Source organism: Natrix helvetica (genome assembly GCF_964273705.1).
Source record: "Natrix helvetica genome assembly, chromosome: 3".
NCBI classification, from domain to species: domain Eukaryota; kingdom Metazoa; phylum Chordata; class Lepidosauria; order Squamata; family Natricidae; genus Natrix; species Natrix helvetica.
The window spans coordinates 101,613,649-101,637,845 of record NC_138549.1 but is presented as its reverse complement, the minus strand read 5'-3'; the positions used below and the strand labels follow the sequence as shown (position 1 = coordinate 101,637,845).

At 34.9% G+C, this 24,197-nt stretch overlaps 2 protein-coding genes across 4 annotated transcripts in view; one reads left to right on the top strand and one right to left on the bottom strand.

Moving 5' to 3' along the window:
* LOC309390002 (methylcrotonoyl-CoA carboxylase beta chain, mitochondrial-like) overlaps window positions 1-11,021 on the top strand; it is a 45,574-nt gene extending 34,553 nt beyond the window's left edge. For 2 of the 3 annotated variants that reach the window (XM_081949028.1, XM_081949029.1), the window contains exons 9-14: window positions 2,743-2,899; window positions 4,691-4,813; window positions 5,576-5,724; window positions 6,351-6,432; window positions 8,488-8,573; window positions 8,760-11,021. In XM_081949028.1, coding sequence (XP_081805154.1) covers window positions 2,743-2,899; window positions 4,691-4,813; window positions 5,576-5,724; window positions 6,351-6,432; window positions 8,488-8,573; window positions 8,760-8,763 — 601 coding nt within the window. In that variant the 3' untranslated portion in view covers window positions 8,764-11,021. The remainder of the gene's footprint in view (window positions 1-2,742; window positions 2,900-4,690; window positions 4,814-5,575; window positions 5,725-6,350; window positions 6,433-8,487; window positions 8,574-8,759) is intronic. The other variant, XM_081949027.1, reaches the window with a different exon arrangement.
* A 13-nt stretch (window positions 11,022-11,034) lies between these two features.
* On the bottom strand, window positions 11,035-23,829 carry RPE65 (retinoid isomerohydrolase RPE65). The gene is made up of 13 exons (XM_081949032.1): window positions 23,782-23,829; window positions 21,284-21,434; window positions 20,182-20,289; window positions 19,938-20,079; window positions 18,736-18,883; window positions 18,365-18,446; window positions 16,627-16,759; window positions 15,771-15,910; window positions 14,576-14,705; window positions 14,070-14,184; window positions 13,891-13,985; window positions 11,431-11,542; window positions 11,035-11,200 (listed from the first exon to the last, which is right to left on the bottom strand). Exons 3-13 carry the CDS (start codon window positions 20,256-20,258, stop codon window positions 11,049-11,051), a joined length of 1,326 nt encoding a protein of 441 aa, XP_081805158.1. The 5' UTR covers window positions 20,259-20,289; window positions 21,284-21,434; window positions 23,782-23,829; the 3' UTR covers window positions 11,035-11,048.
* Between the last annotated feature and the right edge of the window lie 368 nt (window positions 23,830-24,197).

Here is a 24,197-nt window from a genome sequence, read left to right as displayed (position 1 = left end):
TTTTCCCCTTGAGGATTCTCATCCATGGAATTTTTCCCAAGCTCTCTCTAAGTTTATTGAAATTAGCTCTCTTAAAGTCCAAGACTCTAGTTTCACTTTGTTCTACTACTTGTGTTTGCATAATGTTGAATTCCAATATTGTTCCCTTCTCTACTTTTTGGGAAACAAAGTTGTCTGCTTGGTTTGTTAGGAACCTGTTGGATCTTCCACTTGGTGCAGAGTTTGTTTCCCAGTTGATGTCAGGGTAGTTAAAATCCCCCACTACTATTGTGGTGTGCTTTCTACATACCTTAGTTAGCTGACTAGCAAAAAGTCTACTTCCTCTGCTTGGTTGGGTGGCCTGTAGTATAGACCTATGGCAATGTCATTTCCCCCCAACCTTTAATATTGACCCAAATGCATTCAAGATAGTTCTCATCATTGTTGTGCTCTATTTCTGTAGAGATGTAATTATTTCTTATATATAGTGCAACTCCACCTCCTCTTTTATTTGGTCTATTTCTTTTAAATAATTTAAATCCTTCTAGCTGTATGTTCCAATTATGGGTTTCATCCCACCAAGTTTCTGTAATGGCAACAATATCATATCTGCCCTCATTTACTTGAATTTATAATTCACCCTGTTTATTCCTCATACTCTGTGCAGTGGTGTATAGACATTTGAGTCCATTTTGATTGACCCTGTGTTTATTGTCTACATAACTTGTGTTATGCATGACTGCCCCTATTTTTTTGCCACTTGTATGATTCATGCACATGGTATGGCACTCACTATTAAATGCTTGGTTTTGCTTGACAGCAGGAATGATAATCTTACCCGCACAAACATCTATGTTACATGCACTGATAACCCTATGAGTTTTAGATTGCTGGAGACAGAAATGTTCTGTATCAATTAATTCTCTGTCCCCGCTGTTCAGTTAAAATGTTTATCCAGAAAATCTGTGATCAGTCCCTTTCTTGTTAATAAGGCTATTCTACTAAGCCCTCCAAACCTTTAAACAAATATTTAAATTTAATTTAGTTTCTGAAAGAGTTATTTTTTTAGATCTTAATACTTTCTGATAATATTAACCTGATTTTAAAATAGGGTTAAAATAGGGTAAATTATTTTGTCAGGATTAATAAAGCATACTGCAAATTTAAATTCCTTTATTTCCCCAGTGATGAAAATGTACTATATTTTTCGGAGTGTAAGATGCACCAGAATATAAGACACACCTTAGTTTTTGGGGAGGAAAATAGGGAAAAAAGTCTGCCTACCAAGTATTCATTTTTATACCCATAACACCAGAAAAGCAAGCAAACACAATAGAATAATAAAATTACACTTTTTGCCACTTTTTTCTTTCCCCAGGCAGGCCGGAAAACTCTAAATAAGCTTAACTAGAGTCTGGGCATGCAGCCAAAAGCACTTCACACCTAGTAAAAATGCAACAAAGCTGAATCAACAAATCAGCCCAGCGTTTGCCTGAAGGAAACCCTTTAGAAAACTCAAATAGCTGATAGGAAAAATCCCTGCCTTGCCGTTAAAGGAATTATCCCCAAAAGAATAGAAATCTAGTCACAGGAACTTTCTGCCTTGCCCTTGAGTGGATTATCTCCCCAAAAATAGAAACTGGACAAAAGAAGTACCTCTTAAGGCAATCTTCAAATCTTTCCTCGTGGGATTCTTCCAGCTGGAAGGAACCTGGAAATTTTTCCAACAGTATGCTGTAGTAAATTGTTAGCACCTCATTAGGGCTGAAAAAAAGCTTCCAAATTGTATAAGATGCACCCAAATTTTCGGCCTGTTTTAGGAGGGAAAAATTGCATCTTATACTCTGAAAAATATGGTAATTATTAAGATATTTTTAAATGGTTCAACATAAAAATAAGTTAGGGTAATTCTTGTTGCTAAAAATGCACCAAGAGTTTGAAATCCTGTAGCAAACACATTTAATTATTTCCTGTATTGGTACTTGAAACTGGTTTGCCTATATTTTTTTGTATAAACATCACACCAATAGAAACTAGTGTTTCTTTTATGTATTCGTCCTTTGATGAACCATGTAGTGTTTACTGAATAAACAGCTTTGCAAAAATATAGCCCACTACATTGTTAGCCCCCAAGCTAATTTGTGGGCAGATCAGACATATTTTCAGAAGTTTTTTTACAATATTTTTGCAAACAGTTAAATTAGTTAATGGTTAAATTATTTAGACCTTTTAGCCAATAAGTCTAAACAATATTTTTTATCGTTATTTTGCAATTATATTTTTATTAAAGGATGCATTAAAATGTATGTGCTATGTTATTGCTTTAATATTTAATAATTTAAATTGCTTGTACTTCATAATTTCTTCCAAGAAATAGTCTTACCTCAAAACACATTGAGGGATTTTTTTTAAATCTAGTTTTTTCCCCCTTTAGTATTTCATGTCATTGCCTTTTCTAATGTTCCAGCTGCCTTTGCTTGTTATATTTTGCTTAATTCTATAAAATTGAAATAAATGCAGGTCTGGCTTTTAAAAATTACAAGGTCCATTGGCTTAGCTCCACAAAAGGTATTTTTTTAAAAAAAATAAAAGTAGCTAGGGTTGATGTGAAATGAAAGAAATGCACAACATTTTCTTTAAATGGCTTTTAAAATGACTGTTAAAAGGTAATTCTATTAAATGTTTAGAGACATTTGCTGTTCTGACTTCACGATGGTGAGTGTTCTTACAGTACAGACTGTATTTTATGGTTGTTTTTTTTAGTGAACTAATTGGAATAGTGGCTAACAATGGTGAGCTGACACACAATGCCTCTCTGAAAGGTTGCCACTTCGTACAGCTTTGTAGCCAAAGAAACATTCCTATCCTGTTTCTCATGAATACTTCTCCATGTACTGCAGAGGCAACGAATCCCATACAGGTAAGTAACTAATATAGAATGCATTCAGGTGGCTCTAACTTGGAAGCTCAGCTTTATTAGTTCAAAAGATCAGAGTCTTGATAGTGAAGCGCAACAGTCTTAACAGCTATTCATTCTTCACTGCCCCAAGTAGTTGAGAAAAAGTTAATGTCTATTATGGCAAGTAGGAGTAAAAGAGAGAGAGAGAGAGATCTAGGATAGTGGACTTTTAAACTAAGTTCAAAGCAAACTTTGGCTTAGTACTGATCAGTTTTCCTTCAAGAAGAATATATAAAAAAGTAAAGCTTAGCTTCTCACAGTGATTTCACACCTGTGTCCCTATGGATTTCTTGGGAGCAGTATGGAAATGGTTTTTCCACTGACTTTGGGGAATGTTTTTCCGTCTTTTAATTTGCCCTACAGCTCTAGCATATCTCTCATCATCCTAGTAATAACCAGGTCATTTTTTCTTTACATGTTTAAATCAGTTAAGGTCAATTAGGTACTGCCTAATTAGGTACACCTAGTTAAGGAGGATGTTGTGGATTTTTTTTCAATACCATGTTCACAGTTTCTATTTTTTTTCTTTTAGTATAGCTAAATATAATTGCAACAGGCAGGAATGTTCTTTGTGTGTTGGCATTTCTCTCAAAATCTAAATCTGAAAACCAAAACCTAGGCTATTTTTACTTGATGAACTGAGGAATGATGAGATATTATTGTGAAATGTTTGACAGAATGTTATTTGGCTAGGAGAGACAAGTGGTTTGTAGCTAGTGTTAAATCAATACATGCTTTTCTTTATAACTTTTAGCAAACTGGTTGTCACTTTTGATAGTTGTAATTTCTAAGAGAAATGAAGGGAACAACAGAAGGATCTTCACATTTAATTATCCTGAGATACTATATCATGTCTCTCCTGTGGAGCTCTAATTCGTTACTGGTGGATTTTCTATTAAAATAACTATTTATTTTGTTTGTATGCATCTCAGTCACTAGATCACGGTAAGTTTATTTTCCATAACCATGCATATATAAATATATAAATAACAAGGGATATTCTTGCCTATGACCCAAGATACCAACATCAATGATCTTATTCTTTTTCTCAACTGATCTTGCAATGTTTAGCCTGGGTGCTCACTTTTTCCATTCCATTGTCTATGAAGATTCTCAGTCATCCAGGTCATGGTTGGCCCAAAGGTGCTTATTCAGGAAGCAACTGGACTTTCTGTTTTTTACTTTGAAGACATTTCACTTCTCATCAAAGAATGAGCTGAAGAAGCTTCTTGGATGAGAAGCAAAACGTCTTGAAAGAAAAATCAGAAAGTCCAATTGCCTCTAGAAAATGCTTTGGCATTCCCTTCCATTGATTTAACAGCACTTTATAGAAAAAGGAAGGATGCATGAACAGTAAAGACAATTTATGTTTCTAAGATGAAAATTGTAGTGCCAAGCTGGAAACATAAGAAATTATATATTTACCTCTAGTGATAATTATTCACCAGGAATATGGCTTGGATTTGTTTTGAAAAGTCATATCTTTTTATTTCTTGTATTTGTGCATGTGGGTGTATGCATGCTAGAAACAAATAACCTGATGAATGATTAGACATTAACAGGAAATATTAACAGGATGGTAGGAGAAAGACATTTTCTGGCATTTTATTTTTATTTGTTTGCAACGTATCAGTCTATTCCAAATCAGAACTAATTGAGCAGTGTAATCAAGTGAACTTATAATTAAAAGGAATAAATAGAACCTCTCTGTGTAAAATAAAATAACTCTCAATTGTTTGCATTTTCAATTAGGCAGAAGATCAAGCTAACAGGTTAAAAGCACAGGCCTCCATGATGGCTGCAGTTGCCTGTGCCTCTGTACCAAAGATAACATTTGTGATTGGTGGCTGTTTAGGAAGTGAAAGTTATGCTATGGTAAGATGCTGAACATCCTGTTGGGGGGCGGAGGGGCACTGATCTGAGGTTTCTTGCCCTTTGGTTAGAAGTCCTTTGATTAAAAGTATTCTTCAAACCTGATGATATTTTGGGTTGTCAGGATATTATGTGTGAGAATCAGCTTGCCTGTCCTAATCACCAATTCCAAGCAGTCACAGCACAGCACTTCTTACTAAATTAACGAATAGTCTCTATCATACAATAAAAATAATGTAAAATAACTGATATGTTGGTTTTCAGTAGCTTTGCAGCAGTTAGTAACTTAGAAACAAAAGTGAGATTTGACATGAACTCCCTCCTTTTTTTTTAACAGCTTCATGATACTTTTTCATAAAATATACAATTAATTAGTGCTATAGTTGTTGCAGTCATTTTAGGTCTGTAATGTTGACCTGTTAAGTATTTCCATACAATTATTAAGATAAAAATTACATTTCATCTGTTGGTGATGAAATGGATGTATCCATTTAATATCCTTAAGCAGTAATATGGAAGTGGTTTGCCATTTCCTTCTTTTAGAATGTTTTTGATTTACCAATAGGTCTTGCATCCTTGCTATTCTTGGATATCTTCCATCCATATACTGTCAACCCTGATCCTACTTAATTTTTGAGCCAAGTGCTGCCGTTATGTTTCCCAGGCTTTCTGTCACTTTGTTATCCATAAGTCATCAATTTGTTCAGCTAACTTAAAATGAGCTTTGTTCTGAATTCATTGCTTTTATATTATTAACCCTTTCAGTGTGGAAGATCATTTGATCCAAACTTTCTGTTTCTTTGGCCGAATGCAAGAATTGCCCTTGTGGATTCAAGGCGTAGTTTCACATTCAAACAGCTCTGGAACAATAACAGTTCAGAACCAGAAATAGACTTAAAAGAATTAAAAGGAAAGTAAGTGTATAAAAACATTAAAGCATTGACATTATAATTTTATTAATGATATTACCTTTCTATTTGCATTTTAATGTGAAACTTCTAAACTTTAAACATTTGAACTGTCTTTACTGCATCTTTTGTGCTGAAAATGTGTTGGCAAAGTGACTATATTACAGATGGACAGATTTTGGCAGTGAAGGACACATTTTTAGTTGTATTTTGGAGAGCATTTATGGATTGAGGAACTGAACAAAGAACTCGGTGAAAAATAGCTGTTTACGGTGGATTTGTCATTTCATGTTGACCTAGACAGAAACAGATCTGGTTTGGTCTATATATTCCAGAATAGCATAGACTGTTTTTAACTCATAAAGTTAACTTTCAGAAACCACCATATGTTACCAGAATCAATGTGATGTAGAAGAGAAATAGAATATTTCAGAATTCTCCAGAACGATACATTTCCACAACAGCGGGTTTTGCACATACCTTAAGATCAATCTTTGCTTCTCATTCTTGAAAAAAAAACCTGTATGTTGTCATTTGTTCATTAAGCACATAATAATTCCATACAGAATCTTCATTTATATGAACCTGAAGATATAATTATGTATCTCTTTAAAAAATTCTTATATTTCCAGGCTGCAAAAGGAAAGTAATGCACTTTACTCTTCTGCCAGGATCTGGGATGATGGAGTAATCTTGCCCCAGAATTCAAGGAAGGTATGCACTAAATGTGTGTTAAGGACTTTTCTTTCTTTTTGTTAATTTATCTCCAAAAGCTCATTTTTAAAATTGCAGTTTATTTTTCCTTTTAAAATCACCTGTGTCATTTTAGTTTGTTAATCTTACCAGATATCATAGACTAACTTATCCATTGCTGTACATTGAGCAGTATTCACCACAATGCTTCTTTTTACAGACAAATCTTACCATCAGTTGCTTTCTTAGATTTAAAAACAATATGGAGATCGTGAAAGCTATCTTAATTTGGACATCCTTTGGATATGTTAGTCTTAATTCTTATTATCTGACCTATGGCCATATCTGTAGAAAGTTTGGAAATGGATACCTATACTTTCAGAAAGCATTGTGGTTTGAAAAGTCTAATTTATAGTATGCATCCTTCTTTATTTTATTGTTAATCAGTGTTATGAGCTTGGTAGAGATGATTATTTTACTTTGTTGATAAAAAGTTTCCAAAGATTGCCTAGTTTGAAAAAAAAAGCTTCCATAGAGTAGATTAGTAGACTATCAGTAATCAGACTAATCCTCCTTATGTTCCTAGTTTGTACAGCTGGAACATTTATCCCTTCTATCAAAGTACCTTTACTACTGTTCTAAGGAAAGACAAATAAGTGTCATTTTTTTGATTTTCTTGTTCCAAACCCAGAAAAGCAGGAATTCTGAAAATCTTGTGAAAACCTGAAATCACAAGATATAGCTGTGCAATAATCTTTCATATGATGAAGATTATAATGAAACATTCTTTTAAAACAATAAAATCCTTTAAGTTCACTCAGGCAAAGTGGAAAGCAAAGTATCCAAAGAGCAAAACAAAAATAAAAACACATATCCAAAAATACCCCACAAGTAAACAATGCTTTGTTAAGAATTACTTTATAATAATAAAAGTGACAAAACAAATAGTTTTCTTATCATGTCTGCAGAAAGTCAGCAATTCTGTTTGAGGTAACTCAATCCCTCCTTGGTAGGGAGGGGCTAGTGAAACATTTATGGGGCTATGCATAGGTTATTTAAAGCATCAATTAGTTAAAGTTGCTTGGTTTCATTTTTAGTTGGAGTCAAAGTAACAATCTCAAAGGTACCTGGGAGGTTAGTTATATGGACTTGGTTATATAGACTGAAGAGGTAGACAATGTCCCCGCGGCTGTAAGCACAGCCAACTAGGTTTTAGATCCATGTCTCTTCTGGTTGATCAAGATTTTTGAAAAGATAATGCATTATTGGATCCAGGTAGTGATGGGTTATCCTTGAAGGAGAGAACAGTATAGCTATACTGTATCCATCCTGACTTTTCTTCTGTTTTAAAACTACATTTTTGTAATGGAATATCAGAAGATATTACCATTTGTTTATGCAATATTAAAATGTAGTGGATATTTTTCTGTGAAGAAAATATGGCTCATGTTGGTGTCATGGTGAGAGACAATAGTGTTTCAGAGAATGCAGTAATCAGGAATGTGAAAATCCTAGACAAAAATTGTCTAGGGCTGTTCTAATTGTACAAACCAACAGTTGTTCCAAATATCTGAATTTTGGGATTAAGATTCTTTAAAACAGTAATAGTATATTCTATAATACAGAATTATAGGATTATCTTAACTTCATATGATCCTAAAATTCTCTCTCAAAATTGAATATTGATTTGGTTCCTATTTTAAAAAATTGAATAAATGTGTTTTCCTCTATAAATAATAGCAAATGTATACCGTACTTATGTTATCATCCAAATAATTATCATGCATCCGATTTCATATTTCTAATGTTTGTGCTACTGGTATTGATCACTGAGAAATGTATGTGCTCTTTTCATATCAATATGTATTAAATATATAAGATAATCTGTGATTAAAATGCAGCGTTTTTTCACCAATTTCAACATGTCCTATACTGTCTCTTTCCTGAGATATTCATTCTTTCTCATTGGCACGTGGCTTTGATAATGCACATGGAAATGTGTGTATTATCCTACTTTTTCTCTCCTGATCTGAATTCAACTTATTATCACTGATACTAATTTTTATCTTCTGACAGGTTATTGGACTATGTTTAAGAATTATAAAGCAACAAAGATACCGGATAGTGTCCGTGCAAGAATCTTCTTTTCCTATCCTGAGAATGTAAGCAAGTAAATTGGCATATAAATAACCGAGTTTGTGTATCAGATTGGACTGATGTCAAATAATAATATATTAAAGTTGTCAGTAAAATACCATTATGGCATCACCATATAAAAAGTACCTAGATGTAACAAATATTTATATGTTGCCATTTAATCGTGTGTTTTTCTTATCTATATGATATAGGTAAAAGTACAGACATTCTCAAGTCAACCTTGACTCCTCTACCCACTGTGACACATCCATCTGTGATCTTGGCAGCAATATAAAAGAAAAACTACTGACTTTCTTCCAAAATGTACTTTTTACTTCCCAAAGTAACTCCAATGTTAGAATACTATTATGTAGAATTTATATAATCAGGAAATTATTTTTTAAAGTCTCAAAGATTTAAAGCAATTGACACTAAATTTTTCAACTTTGGAAAAAACTTCAAAAATGCCAAAGACTAGCAACCAGCACCTCAATCCTTATAATAGATTAATCCAGAAGTTCAAGATGTATATATGTGCCAGACGTAGAGGAATATACTTTTTAAGGGATCTTCTCATATCTTTTCACCAACTCAGATAGCATTTAGACTTACATACCGCTTCACAGTGCTTTACAGCCCTCTCTAAGCGGTTTATAGAGTCAGTATATAGCCCCCAATAATCTGGCTCCTCATTTTATTGACCTTGGAAGGATGGAAGGCTGAGTCGACCTTGAGCCTGGTGTTATTCAAACTGCCAAACTGCTGGCATCCGGTGATCAGCAGAAGTAGCCTGCAGTACTGCACTCTGACCACTGCACCACCATCTTCTATATCAAAACTGTTTTTCTAGCTATACAGGTTTTCACTCCCCAGAGTTTATACAGAACACACTGTGAAATATATAGGTGTTTAAATCTGAAGATATAAATACAGGTAGCCCTCAACTTATGACCACAATACAGCCCAACATACCTGTTAGTAAATGAAACATTTGTTTAGTGAATTTTGCCCCATTTTATGACTTTTAATACGGTTGTTAAGTGAATCACTGCAGTTATCAAGTTAGAAAAAGGTCGTGAATATGGCTTCCCCATTGACTTTGATTGTCAGAAAGTCACAGAAGGTGATCACATGACCACAGGAGACTGCAACCATCATAAATTTGAGTCAATTGCCAAGCATCTGAGTTTTGATCATGTAACGATAGGGATGCTACAATGGTTGTAAGTGTGAAAAATGGTCATGTCACTTTTTTCAATGCTGTTGTAACTTTGAACTATCACTAAATGAACTGTCGAGGACTACCCATAGTACAGTTGAAGATGAGAAGCTATGAATATCTTTTTAAAAATAAATATTCACATTTTACATATTTTTTATTAAACAAATCATCATTTGTAAAATACAGATGTTTAAGGTATCAGAGAGATCAAATTCAAAATATCATTTTCTCTGATAAGTGACAAAGATGAAATATTTCATTTTAATTTTTAAAAACATGTATGTTCAAATATTAAAACTACAAGCAGAAATCTAATGTTGTTTCCAAACTAATAATTTGCTAAATACTTATTTATAATTATTCACTACTTAATGTGCCAGAGTTCAAGGTTACCATATTTTTCGGAGTATAAGACTCACTGGAGTATAAGACGCACCAAGGTTTTAAAGAAGTAAATTTTTTAAAAAAAGGTTTTGCACTTTGCAAACCTCCCCAAAACGGCCCATTTTTCACAAAAATGGGCCCATTTCCCCCCCTAAAAGGCCATGAATAGCCCTTAGGAGGCTTGTAGAGTGCTCCTAGGCGGTGGGGGGGGGGGCAAAAACTAGCAAAACACAGCTCATTTTTTGCAAAAACGGGCCCATTTTTTGTCAAAGAAATGGGCATGGATAGCCATTAGGAGGCTTATAGAGTGCTCCTGAGGGCTGAGGATGACAAAACTGAGCAAAAAACAGCCTGTTTTTTGCTCATTTCTGCCCTCCCAGTCCCCAGGAGCTCTCTGAAAGCCTTCTAAAAGCTATGCATGGCCATTTTGGTGAAGGAGGCAGAGTTTTGGTAGGCAGAAAATGCTGTATTCAGTGTATAAGACGTACCCAGATTTTCAGCCTCTTTTTTGAGGGAAAAAGGTGCGTCTTATACTCCGAAATGGGTAAAACACGTGTTGTGTTTCTCCCATGTTCTATTACCAAACAATTTTACCAGTTTTAAATTGTAAATGTTTATCTGAAGTTTACTGAGATTATAATGCTGATGCTGTTCATGAGAATCTACAGTACTAACATCATTTAATTATCCTTATTTGTGGTACATTACAGTTAGGAAAGCATTCTTAAAAATGGATACTTTCTTAAGTATTAAAATATTAAAATTGGGCCTCAGCACAGGAAATAGTTAATGTTAAACTAATTTTGCAAATCACTGGCAGATAATTAGAAGAATGCTTTATGTTGTTCTGCACATTGTATTAAAAAGAAAGATTGAGGTATATTCAAGACGGACATCATGCTATTTTGAAGAGTCCATGGAAAGTAACTGGGATATTTATGTCCACTTGTGCCCTGGCAACCTCACTCATATCCTTTGCATTCAGGATCAAGAGGTAGGCAGGCTTTGGTCCACAGCCAGGGCTGATGACTATGCTCAGGATAATACCTGTATCAAAATAAATGCAAATTACTTAAGCAAAAAGCATAAAAACTTTAGCACAGATAGTAGATTTAAAAATACAGTATTTCAGAAACATACTAATTTTTGCATTATTCCCCCAAGGGAATATTTACTGGGTATAAATTAAGTATATTTATTAAGTCCTTTTCATATGTATAGAGCCAAATTTGGATAAAGCCTTTTTCTAAACTTTAATCAAAAGGTCATAACATTACCATCATCCTCTTCTATAGCTTCTGGGAGAGGAACAAAGATTGGTTCAGAGGGATATGTATCTGGTTCTTGCCATACCCAAGTCTCTTTAGTTTTAACATTCATTTTGCAAAGCTGGAAAAGAAAAAGATTTTCATTTTTAAAAAAGGCATTTTTCTAAAAAGGCTGGTAAAGCAGTTAATACATTCCTAAGAAGTGCAAAATCTTCTGGCTTCTAAACCTTCCAATCTTAAAATGGCAATTTTGAATGTTTTGAACATCAATCCCATTTTTGTCAATGGAAATAATGTTAAAGAAATAGTGACAGATAATATTTATTGCATGGAGTTACCCCATGTGGATTGTCCTGGGGTGAATTTTCTTGTGGCGAGTTGGCCATGGCAAGATGGCTGCAGTGAATAAGCCACAGCGGGATGGCTTGCGGCGAGTTGGCCATCTACAGCGAGATGGCCATAGTCACTGCAAGTTGTTTCCTTCTGTCAGTGCACATTTAGGTAGCCCTCAACTTACAAGCACAATTGAGCCACAAAATTGTTGCTAAACAAGATGGTTGTTAAGTGATTTTTGCCCCATTTTATGACCTTGCCACAGTTGTTCACTGCAACTATTAAGCTAGTAACATGCAACTATTAAGCTAGTAACATGTTAAGTGAATCTGGCTTCCCCGTTGACTTTGCTTGTCAGAAGGTCATAAAAGGTAATCACATGACCTCAGGAGACTGCAACTCATAAATATATGCCAGTTGCCAAGTGTCCGGATTTTCATCACATGACCACAGGGATGCTGCAATGGTCAGGTCAAAAATGGTCATAAGTCACTTTTTTCAGTGCCTTTGTAACTTCAAATGATCATCAAATGAAAAGATGTAACCTGAGACTATTTGTATTGATAATCCTGCTAAGGTTGGTTGTTTAAGCTTTGATCTGCTCTGCATTTTGTTGTGTTGTGCTGCTATAGTGCATTTAAATGAACTGCATTTTAAGAAGCGAAGATTAAAATGAAACTCTTTGGGTTAAGATTTTGTTTGGAACACCCTGATCTAGAGATAACTTATCTTCAGTTCTGAATGGGATTGTACCAACTATACCCGCTGAGGCTGGGGCTTCACCTAGGGATCTTTTGGACTCACAATTTCCTGCTTGAAGAGATGGCAGCCGGTGCCATGTTGGCCTTTGCACAGATTCAACTGATGTACCAGTTGTGCCCATAGCTGGACTTAGAAGCTCTTAAGACAGTAGCTTGTGCATTAGTTATCTTATGTTTGGATTATTGCAATACACTCTACCTGGGGCTGCTCTTGGAGACCATCTGCAAGCTACAGATGATGTCTTAGTATGCCCATGTGATACTTCAGGCTCTGGCGTACCCACATAATTATTTCAGGTTCTTGGTATGACTGTTTAATTATGTCAGGCAACATAGGCTTTGCACTGCTTACTAGCAGGCTTCAAGGTGCAATTCATGGTGGTGTCATCTATAAAACCCTTCATGGCATAGCACTTGGTTATTTGAGGGGACACCTATGGACCATAATTGCTGCTCACATTATATTGCAGGTGGCAAACTGGTGGACCACAGGCCAGATGCATCACATGCAGGCCACGCCCACCTCAGCTCTGTGAATGGGAAAAATGTCACAAAACGCCACATGACAGCAATGTGATGCTGTGAGCTTGACACCTGTGCCTCATATAGCCTGGCAGAATTGACAGGTTCTCGGTCCCATCAATGAAGTAATGCCATTTTTTGTATTGCAGTATCTGCCTACTGCAATAGCTTTCCCCCAATATTCTTATGGACCTCACCCCAACCATATTTAGACGAGTCCCTCAGACTGGCTTTCCCCCCCAGACTTTGGGCTAGAGAGAACAGCTAGTCCTTTCTGGGTTGTCTGATCTGAAATGATGGTCACTTTCTTTGGACAATATTTTTGTATGTAAAACAAAGTATTGTTTTATTGCAAATTTTAAAATTTAACTTTTGTATATTGTATGTGATTCTGAGCCACAATGGACTTGAGCAACTTATAAATGGAATAAATGAAGTATAGGATGAAACCACAACATTATAATCAAGAGATAGGGAGCTGTCACTTCGATTTGATCACCCTATATTGAAAGTGAAAATTCAGCCTTACATAATTAATCTTTTGTAGAACAGCATAACAAAATATATATTATTTTAGTGCCTAAAAAGAATACATTTTGTATTTTGTTCAAATACAAGTCAGATTTGTCCCAGAAAACAAAATGGAGCATTCCCTCTCTCTAACAATGATATTTTTTTCCTGTTAAATTGGAAATAGACTTAAAAGTAAATGTAGTAATAACCTGAACAGCAAAAGAAGTTCAAAATGATGCACCTATCTTATATATTCCTATGAGCCACATAAAATAGTTTGGACTTGGACTTTTCTTTGCCTTTTTGCAACAAGTATAGTCTATTATTATGTAATACTTACTCTGTCTGGAACAAAATGATTCAGTCCAAGACCATATGCATATGTATAAGGTTTCCCAGAATATTTTGCATAGTTTATTTGTGGAAACTCAAAAGCTATAAAGCAAAACAAACACATTTAATTGGTTTCTTGTATTTGCCAGGATGGTCTTTTTTGCTTTTTGCTGAGCTTAGCCTTACCTTGTCGTGGTCCTGAAAAAATAACTTCTGGATCCAGCCATATGGTATCATCAGTGTGCAGAATTGCTGTTGCTGTTGTATTAGGTAATGTGATTAGATTTTTTCCTGTATCAGCCTAGAACATCCCCCACAGAAATAAAGTAAGAAGCATTCTATACTGTGCCCCATTTTTCAACATTCCACCTATTTTTCCAACAATATAAGTAAAAGGTCTCAGAAACACTTTTTTTTAAAAAAGTCTGGGTTTTAAGAGAGAAAACTGAATTCAATCATGTTCTCTCAAAACATCCTTTTTTGTTCCTGTATGTAAAGGCCTCTTGTTCTTTGGGAAAATACAAAATATTACGCTTGAAAATAATATTGCAAAGAACGTCTGAATGTTATCACACACCCAACCAGCCAAATGTACATTGCATTCTCTATGAAGTCCTTGCTGGCAAATATCTGTACACATTACATGTGCAAAATATTGGTTTTCTTTCCGATATATAATATTTAATTCTTACCTTCTCAATATTTAAGGGAAGGACATACCGTCGAACTTCAGGTTGAGGAGCTTTTTGTGCATTTTTCTTTACTTCTTCCCAATTTTCTCGTAAATTGGCTAAGTATAAGTAATTGTAGACAAATTCATACCTATACAGGAACAAAAGGCATCAGCTCTCAATGAACAGGTCATGGGCGTTAGCCTAACAGCTATCTATTTGACCATGGCAGAATAATTATTTCTGGGTCACTGAAATGTGTATGCCAAAAATATCACTGTATATACTGTATATTATATTTATCACTCTATTTATATTTTTCTAGTTAATGGCATCCAAATCAAGTAGAGCTACAAACAAAATATAGAGAGAGTTTGATCGAGTGGTTAAGGCACCAGGCTGGAAAGCAGGAAACCATGAGTTCATGTCCCTCCTTAGCTATCCAAGCCAAATGGGTGACTTTGGGCCAGGCACTAACTCTCAGTCAAACCAACCTCACTGGGTTGTTCTTGTGGGGAAAATAGGAGGAGAAAAGTGCGTTGGATATGTGTGTTGGATATGGATATTATTAAAAATAATAAAGGTGGCGTATAAACAAAAAGTAACCACAAGAAAATTAATAAAACTATTAGTACTAGCCAAATCAGCACCTTTTCAATATCCTGAAGTATCTCATGAAAAGTAACATACATTTTGTTAAATTCTTTGTCATCACAGCGTTATTCTCTGTATGCTGACACAGTCTACTTTGTTTATCACCCTTAAAAAGAAAAGCTGACCTTTAACAAATATCACTTGTACTGTTAATAATAATTTTTACCTTCTATTCAATCAGTTCCTTACACTGGTTGCCAAAGGCAGATTGATGGTAGTCCTGTATTCGTGTGCTTCCTTGTTTTTTCTTCTATTTTTATGTGTGCCATTAAATTAACTACCTCTTGACTTTATTGTGTTATTGTTTACTCATTTGAACAGAATAAACTAATGTAATAATCCCTGAAAGCAATCTGTTATACTGCAAATATTTGAAGAAAGGATAATTGAAAACAAATTAATATATAGAAGTCATTCAAAAGCCAGTCTTTTGAACTAACATTCTTCAAAAATAACCTCCGCTAGAAGATTATGGCACCTGGAGTCCAGTAACTGGGCTAGGAAGATTGCTTTTAATTAAAGTTGTATGATTTTCTGTACACATAGGTTTTTTAGTACTTACCCTTTCCATGTACATAAATCCACAACAAGAAATCCATTATCCTCGTAAGTATTAATATGATGGAAAAGATTAAAAGGTGAAGTTCTGTATTTGATGTTGAGGTACTCCCCTTTTTTCTTGTCAGCAACATGCATCCATACCTTTAAATTAAATATTATTAAAACTTTATTAAATAATAAAACTATATTCTTGTGTCATTGTGTGTATGAGTATACTGGTTCTGTGGGCGTGGCAGGGGAAGGATATTGCAAAATTCCCATTCCCTCCCCACCCCACTAACCTGCTTTCCAGCTCTGCTCTCCTGTTCAGGGCAACAAAAGAAGACAGACTGGGAAGCAGCGGGAGCAGGGCCAGCCTATTTGCTGGCTGAATGCCACCTCTGGTATACATGTGTAATTGTGTGTATGTGTAAATAGCTTTAATGTTGGAGAGTACCTTTTCATCAGTTTCAGCTGATATATACACATACACAAATTACACATGCGCGCGCGCCCACCCACCCACACATATATAGCATGGCAAAGGGACTAACGAATTTAACAGACTCACCTGTTCCGATTAGCAGGCCTGGCATAATTACAACTGTCCCTCCTGGCAAATGTATTAACTGGTTATTTTAGGGGTATTGTTTTTAACTTATTGTATGTGTTTTAGGGGTTCAAAATCCTATATTTATATATATTGCTTTGTACAGTTCTTTTAATTCCATTTTTAACCTCCTCCATTCCAACTGTACATATTCAATTTTTATTGTATTTTGATATATTTTGCATGGACTGTACACCGCCCCGAGTCCCTTTTGGGAGAGGGGGCGGTCTAGAAGCATGAATAAAAAAAAAAAAAAAAAAAAACTTACCCCCATCTTTTCATTTGACTCAAAACAGTCCATGTAGTTGGCTCCCCAAAGACTCCAGGAAGAAAGAAACTTGAGCAAATTAATTTTCACTGGAGTTTCCACAAACACAATGTAATTCGGAGTTAGCCCAAAACTGTTAGGAAAGACAGTCAATGATCATACATGAGATGGCATAGCATTTTGCATATGTACATGAGATTCAAAATGTAGCTATTCATTATTCAAATGCCAATAGTTTCTTTTTTGCTTCGTTAGGCTAAATGTATGTGTCAAATTTGACCTCAATAAACACTGTTTTATACATATGACAAGAATGCTCAGTGATGAAGAAGTATTAAGTCCAGTGATGTCGGAAGTTTATAATGAAGTATTACTAGAAGCAAAAATACCAAATACATGGATGGAAGCAAATATTACTCATACTGCAAGATGATTCAGATTTAACACAAATAAAGAACTATAGGGCAATATCTTTATTGAACGTGGACTATAAAATATATGCTCCAATAATAGCAGAGAGTTAAACAAATATTTAAATGAATTTGTACATTTAGATCAGAACGGATTTCTGCCACAGAGACAGATCAAAAATAACATGAGAATGATCTTAAATACATTGGAGTATTATGAAATACACCTTGGAAAACAAATGGCATTTATGTTTTTTAGATGCACAGAAAACATTTAATTATGTTAATTGGCAATTCATGTTAGCACAACTAAAATATATGGACTTTCGGGAGATATTTATCAATATGATTAAAGCAGTGCTTCTCAAATAGTGGGGCGGGCCCCCCAGGGAAGGCGCGAGGCTCCGTAAAGGGGGGCTCAGCTCAAATTATTTTATATATTTTTGTATTGCAGGTTAAAGTTTTTTTTAATATTGTGTTCCTTTAAATCCTGTGCTCCTTTAAATCTTTTCTGCTACAGTTAATAAAGCTATTCTTTGTTGTAAATTGATCCACATTTCTTTCTTTTTTTATTCTCTTATACGTTAATAAGGATACAGTGTTATGCAGAGGTGTACTTATAACAATTTTATAGACAAATGATACTATTTACAGTTGTGCGGGGGCGCAAAATGTTTTCTTCTTCCTAGGGGGGGCATGACAGAAAATAATTGAGAAGCACTGGATTAAAGCAATGTACTGTAAAGAATCAGCCAAGGTGATAGTAAATGGAGACATGACAGAGAACTTTGATATCAAAAAAGGCACTAGGCAGGGATGTCCACTGTCCCCATGTTATTTATACTGACTTTGAAAGTGTTAACCACGAACATTCGGCAAGATGAATAAATAAAAGGAATGGAAATAAAAAAAGAAATAGAAACTACAGGCATTTGCAGATGACTTGGTCTTTATACTAGAAGACCCTTTAGAAGCTAATTATAAAAGTAGAAGAATATGGGGAAGTAACAGGACTGAAAATAAATAGGGATAATACAAAATATTTTATTTAAGAATCTTACAGATACACGATGGTGTTTTAACGCATATTATTTGTTTTTCAATGATGGTCTTGCTCCTGCCCACTTAGAGGAGTATTTTATTTGTATTTGATTTGATTGTATATGTTTTAACATGGATTGTATTCTTTAGGGTGTTTATTATAATAATTTTGGCTATTAGATGGTTTTAAAACTGAAATAAGTAAAATGATAAATAAAAGAAATAAATATTTCATAAAGCTATGTCTAAGGTATTTAAATACATCTTTTTGAGGTGTTGCCTTTTACCTGTGCACATAAGATGGCTTGAATCTGTCACTGCAGGGAAACTGAACCACCACTTCGCATTTTGTCATTGGATCTTTCTTATCTGAGAAAGACAAGGAGGTGGCAATACAAGGATCAATGCATTTATCTGTCCTTAGTTGTCTAGGCTAATTAATAAAAATTCATACAGAAAAAGAAAATTCTAATGAATAAATAAGCATTCAGAATTTAAACACAAGTCTTGATTCTCTGAATATTAGAAAAAGCCTTTTTTTCAGAAGTAAAAATATTCTAAAGTTTTAGCTATAAAAATCTATATCAAGTTGGTTTAATCCGCACTGGAAGGGAGAAATACTTTGATTTTAGCAGCTGCTGCTTGAAAGCGGACAGACCTGCTTGAAGGGGAGGTATCCTTACGATATTATAGGCAAAGGATAAATTTTTCCCGAAGCAGTTCCCAATATTATAAACTGTTCCATCATTTTCAATATGAGGGTGTGCTGTGACCCCGTTGACTGAAACATATTTGCTGATATCCACCTGAAGAATATAACAGAAAGGTAATTTTGGGGAAATCCATGCATTGGTCACCAACAAAATGCATTCATTATAAGCACATTACATTGTGGTGAATAAATTTTATGATTTTAAATAAAATAGACATAGTAATTTGCTTATCCTTAAAAATTAGTATTTTGTGATTTTTAAATAAAGCATACTACAGTAGATTGATCAATTAGTTAGGAATAGAAAACGTATCCTAGAAGGCAGCTTAACAGAATTCTTAATCTTATGTTGTTACAAAACTGAACCCTTGTTGTGCTCAAAAATACAGTATCTGTAAATGTTTTGTGGAATAGCAATGGAAATGAGTTTCTGAAGAACTACAGGTGCAACTTTGGTGAATTTAGAGAAGGCCATAATTCTCTATCTAGCTCAGAAGAACTATATTCTTTCAGAATGTAAACAAACAAGATTCATACAACATAGACTAATAGGATTGGAAGAGACCTTGGAGGTCTTCTAGTCCAACTCTCTTGCCATAGCAGGAAGTCCTATACCATTCTAAACTTTTTTTGGGTTTGATAGGATGGATATAAGGGATCATAGAATATTATTACAGGGGTGCAATTGCATTCATCTGTATCTAGTTCATAGCATTCAGTTGAAAGATATGTATCCCTTTCACTTACTGGCCACAAATAGGATGTACAATTCAATTGCTGAGCTATGGTTACTAAGGAAAAAAAATCACATAACTGCTCTGGAATTACAACATCACTTCTGCATCCATTGTTAAATTACAAAATCTTATGTGGATCTAGCACTAATTCTAAACAGTCTTATTTTTATTTCTAATAGTGCTTTCTGATAATTTCTTCTTATACTAAATAAGAATAGGATTGAATAAGATTCTAATCAGCAGATAGAACACACAGCTCTGTAGAAGACTATATTTCAATAAAATGTTCTATAAATACTTCTTCAATTACTGTTCCCATTTTAGGTGTTCTGTAAGTGATGCATTATGTATGCCATCAACACTCATTTCCAATTTTAACTCATCTCTATCTTTAATCTATATAAAAAAGACCTTTTTAATTGTTTCCAGATTTTCTGTGTTGATTTTTGTTATGAAGTTTGTCTCAGTACAGGCATAAAAATCGTCTCCTACAGGATACACATTCACCAGGGCATTGTCAGTGATCTCCACACCTTGGAAGTATGAAAAAAATCTGCCGGACACAACCACAAAGAAAGTAGATTATTTCTAGATTGCTGCATAATACAACAATATGTTTCAGACTTTACATAATTATACCTTTATTTTTTTTCACCTGGAAAATATATTTTTGCATGGATCTGGGTAAGCATATGTTCCAAATTCTGTGATTACTATTCTCTTCTCAGTCATTGCTCTAACATAGGCATCAGTTCGAACAAATCTATGAAGAAATAAGGCAAGATTATGTATTATGTTCCATTCCACTTACATCTCACCAGCTCACTTCTCACTACTATTAATGTATTCCAGAGCCATCTCTGGGATGAAACCAATCCTAGGTTTGTAAACAAGGCTAGTAAATATTCCATCTAACATCTAAGAAGCAGAATGTGGATGAGGAGAATTTTTTCCCCTTTTATTTCCACCCAATAATCTTGGAGAAAGTGTTGCAATGTTCCAGGAAGGACTTTTGGAATTGATGAAGACAAACAAATAGAAACATAATCTGTATCAAGACACTGGATTCATTCATGACACAACTGCCCTACTTTCTTTGGACTTAATATGGCAATAGAACAGAGATACTCTAAAAGGAAACATTGAGTTGGATAAAGATATACAAATAGAATTGTACAGGTAGTCCTCAATGTTATGGCTGTAATGGAGACTGCCCATCATGGTCATAACTTGTGAAAATTGTAAAGCAGGTTGGACATGTGAGCAACCCTATTTCATCACCTTTTATATGATGGTTGTGAAGCAAATCACCATGGTCCTTAAGTGAATCTACAGTTGTTAATATTTGGCTTGCTATCGGCATGGTTTTTGGTAAAAATGGCGTAAAAGGCAGTCACGTGATGGTGGAATACAACAAATGGCCATGTTGGACTAGTAGTCCAATGTGGACAGGTTGCCAAGTATGGAAACTATTGTCATATGGTTCCCAGGGGTGACCGATTGTCAGATGTTTACTAAGCAATTGGTCATAAGTCACGGACTATTGGAGTAGTAAGATCCATTGTTTATGTGCTCATATTTCCTCCATATATTTCTGAAACAGATTTTCATTTTACAGAACCTAAGCAGTCAAAAATTCATATTTTGTTTTTGGAACAGAATCACCTTTTAATGTAAATTGGATTTTAATGAATTGGTAAGAGTGGATGAGTTGCTGGACTGCAGGATGGAGGAAGCAGGCAGGAAGTGGAACTTACCTCCTGTAATAAGTGACGTGGCCTTCCTTGAAGTCAAACTTGTGAAGAAGTGCTTGGCCATCAAACAAATGATAAAATGGTTCTGATCCAACTTCAAATAAACCAGGCCCACATCTGAGCAGGCTGCCTTTAAGCCAAACTGGGATCTTACCTGTTGCAAACAAGCAAAAAAATACTTTAAAGGTTGAGAAATTAAGGTCCTATTGTGATTTCACTGTCTGAAGTAAAGATACTTATTATATATTATTACAGTTTTGAGACTCCAGAGTAGTGTTAGGTTCAGCTTTCTTCTTAGTGAAATAGCTAAAGCTGTACAATACTGAATTTCCAGAATCTCTTACTCCAAATTTGCTATTGTGGCTGGAAATGCAGGATTGACCACCTCTGGGATTGCAAGGGTGGATATTTCCCTAATTATCTGCCTGCCTCACAAACCTCCATTCTACATCTTTCTGCAACATATTTTAGACAATGGAGGGTTACTTATAGTAAGAATAGAAGGTTATAGCAGGTCTGAGATAGATATAAACTTTCTCAAAGCACTATTAGGAGTTTTCTTCGATTTGGTGTTAAATGGCTTGTGGGAGATTGTTATCTTGCTTTGGTTATCTAGACTACCAGCTTCCAGGCAGGACCACTAAACTGTGTTCTGTATGAAGCTGCTTTTATAGCTGGGGTGTCAAACTCGCGTCGTCGCATTGTCATGTGACATATTGTGACTTTTCTTCCTTTGCTAAAACAGGGTTGGGCATGGCCAGCACGTGACACATCTGGCTCACGGACCGCGAGTTTGACACCCCTATTTTATAGAATCAGAGAATGAGAAGGGACAATTTAGATCAAAATCCTACTTAATACATTAAATTTAATTTAAGTACTGTCAACAAATTGCTGCTCAGCCTCTGGTTGAGTCAAAGGAAGATTACACCAAGTGAAAGGAAGATCACACCAAATAAAAAATAAAAAATTGAGCAATCTTAAACAGAATCTAGAGGTAGTTCTTGACTTACAACCATCCATTTAGTGACTGTTTGAAGTTACAACAGCACTGAAAAAATTAAGTTATGACTGTTTTTCACACTTATGACTGTTGCAGTATCCCCACAATCACATGATCAAAATTCAAGCCCTTGGCAAGCAGCATGGATTTATCACAGTTGCAATGTCCCAGGGCCATGTGATTACCATTTGTAACCTTCCTAGCTGGTTTCCAACAAGCAAAGTTAATGGGAGAAGCCAGCTTCACTTAACAACTGCATGATTGGTTTAACCACTGCAGTGACTCGCTTAACAAATGTGGCAAAAAAGATTGTAAAATGGAGTTCAACTCCCTTAATAACTGTCTTGCTTAACAACAGAAGTTTTGGCCTTAATTGTGGTCATAAGTCAAGAACTACCTCTAGAACTGCCATACCATTCCTTCGCCTCTAAACTTTCTCTTAAGATGTAAATATCTTGGACCTGAGCAGCTCATATTCCAAAATGCTTGTGTGCTCTTTCAACACGAGCAAGATTAACAATTATAGTCCTATGGTCATCTGTGAGAACAGCTGGGATCTCTGAAACAAATAAGATTCTTTTTAGCATACAACTTTATACCATACACTCACAATGTAAGTGTTTAGAAAAGCCCTAGACCTAAATATTCAATCATAGGGGGTAGATACAAAGATGGATAGTTTCTGATCTTGGGTAAAACAGGAAACCTGATGCCATCTGGAATTCATTGCTTTTTAACATTAGTCCCTCTGCTGGTTTAACTACTGTATGACTGTAGCCGACTGATACACAATGATTTCAGCTTGAATTGCTGCAGAATTTATAGTTAGAACAAGGTATAAACCAAGTTCTTCATTTGTAGAAATAAAGGGATTCAGAAATTCAACTTTACATCTACTGTAATTAAATTAATATTGCAAATAAAATGTAGTTTAGGATTATCCACTTTCATTCCTTAAAACGATTCCCACTTTAACAAAGTTGCATTAACACAAACTATGGTGTGAAACCATTGTTTTCAAATGGGTCCTTATGTTCTGTAATATCCTATTGAGATATCAGCAAAAGGAAGAAAAAAAGCACATTACAGTTGAGTATTGTACGCTCAATCTGATGTCATTGTGAAATTTTAGACTTCAAATCCCATCAACCCCAACCAGCATGTCCAAGTACTATAGCAATGGCAATTCTAAATACCTAGAAAATACAAATCTATCTGGTCCTTAATTATGTGAACTGGGCTTGGCTTTCTATAATAAATTCTACCTATTCATTATCTACAACTTGAAATGGTTTCATTTTCATGAAGGCAAAAGAAAGCTGTAGAAAGGTAAAGACACCACCAAGGTGAGCTCAACTCATGAGGAATACATCCATAGCTTTTTTGACAATTGTACAAAAACAATTTCCCATTTCTTTTTCCCAGGCTAGGCTGTAACACTGGATTCCTATCTATGTGCTAATTGGGACTGACTGTGCTTTGCTTGCAAGACACAAACCTGTAACATGAGCAGTTATTGGTGAAGACAGTTCTTCTGCAGTCTCAAAAAGCTTCTTGTATCCACCAGCTGGATGCTCAAATCTGCAAGATGTTAAGAAAGTCAAAGGTGATTGATTCAGCATTTTCTTTAATAGTTTTCCCAATAATTGGATGAAAAAAGAAATTTGAAAACATCTTTTTTATTGCATATTTGTTGTGTTTCTAGATACCTACTCTGAAATGAATGAATATATTCAGCAGCTGGTATAATAGTCTTAACAATATAAAATTCCTTCAGCAGATGAAATTATACACTTCCATGTGTGAACTATTTTCCTATTCCTGCAATCTTGCATACACCTGAACCCTTCAGTAACATTATTTTCTGTAGTCCCATCCTAAGCCTTTTTGCTGCATCCCAGAAAATCAGGTTTT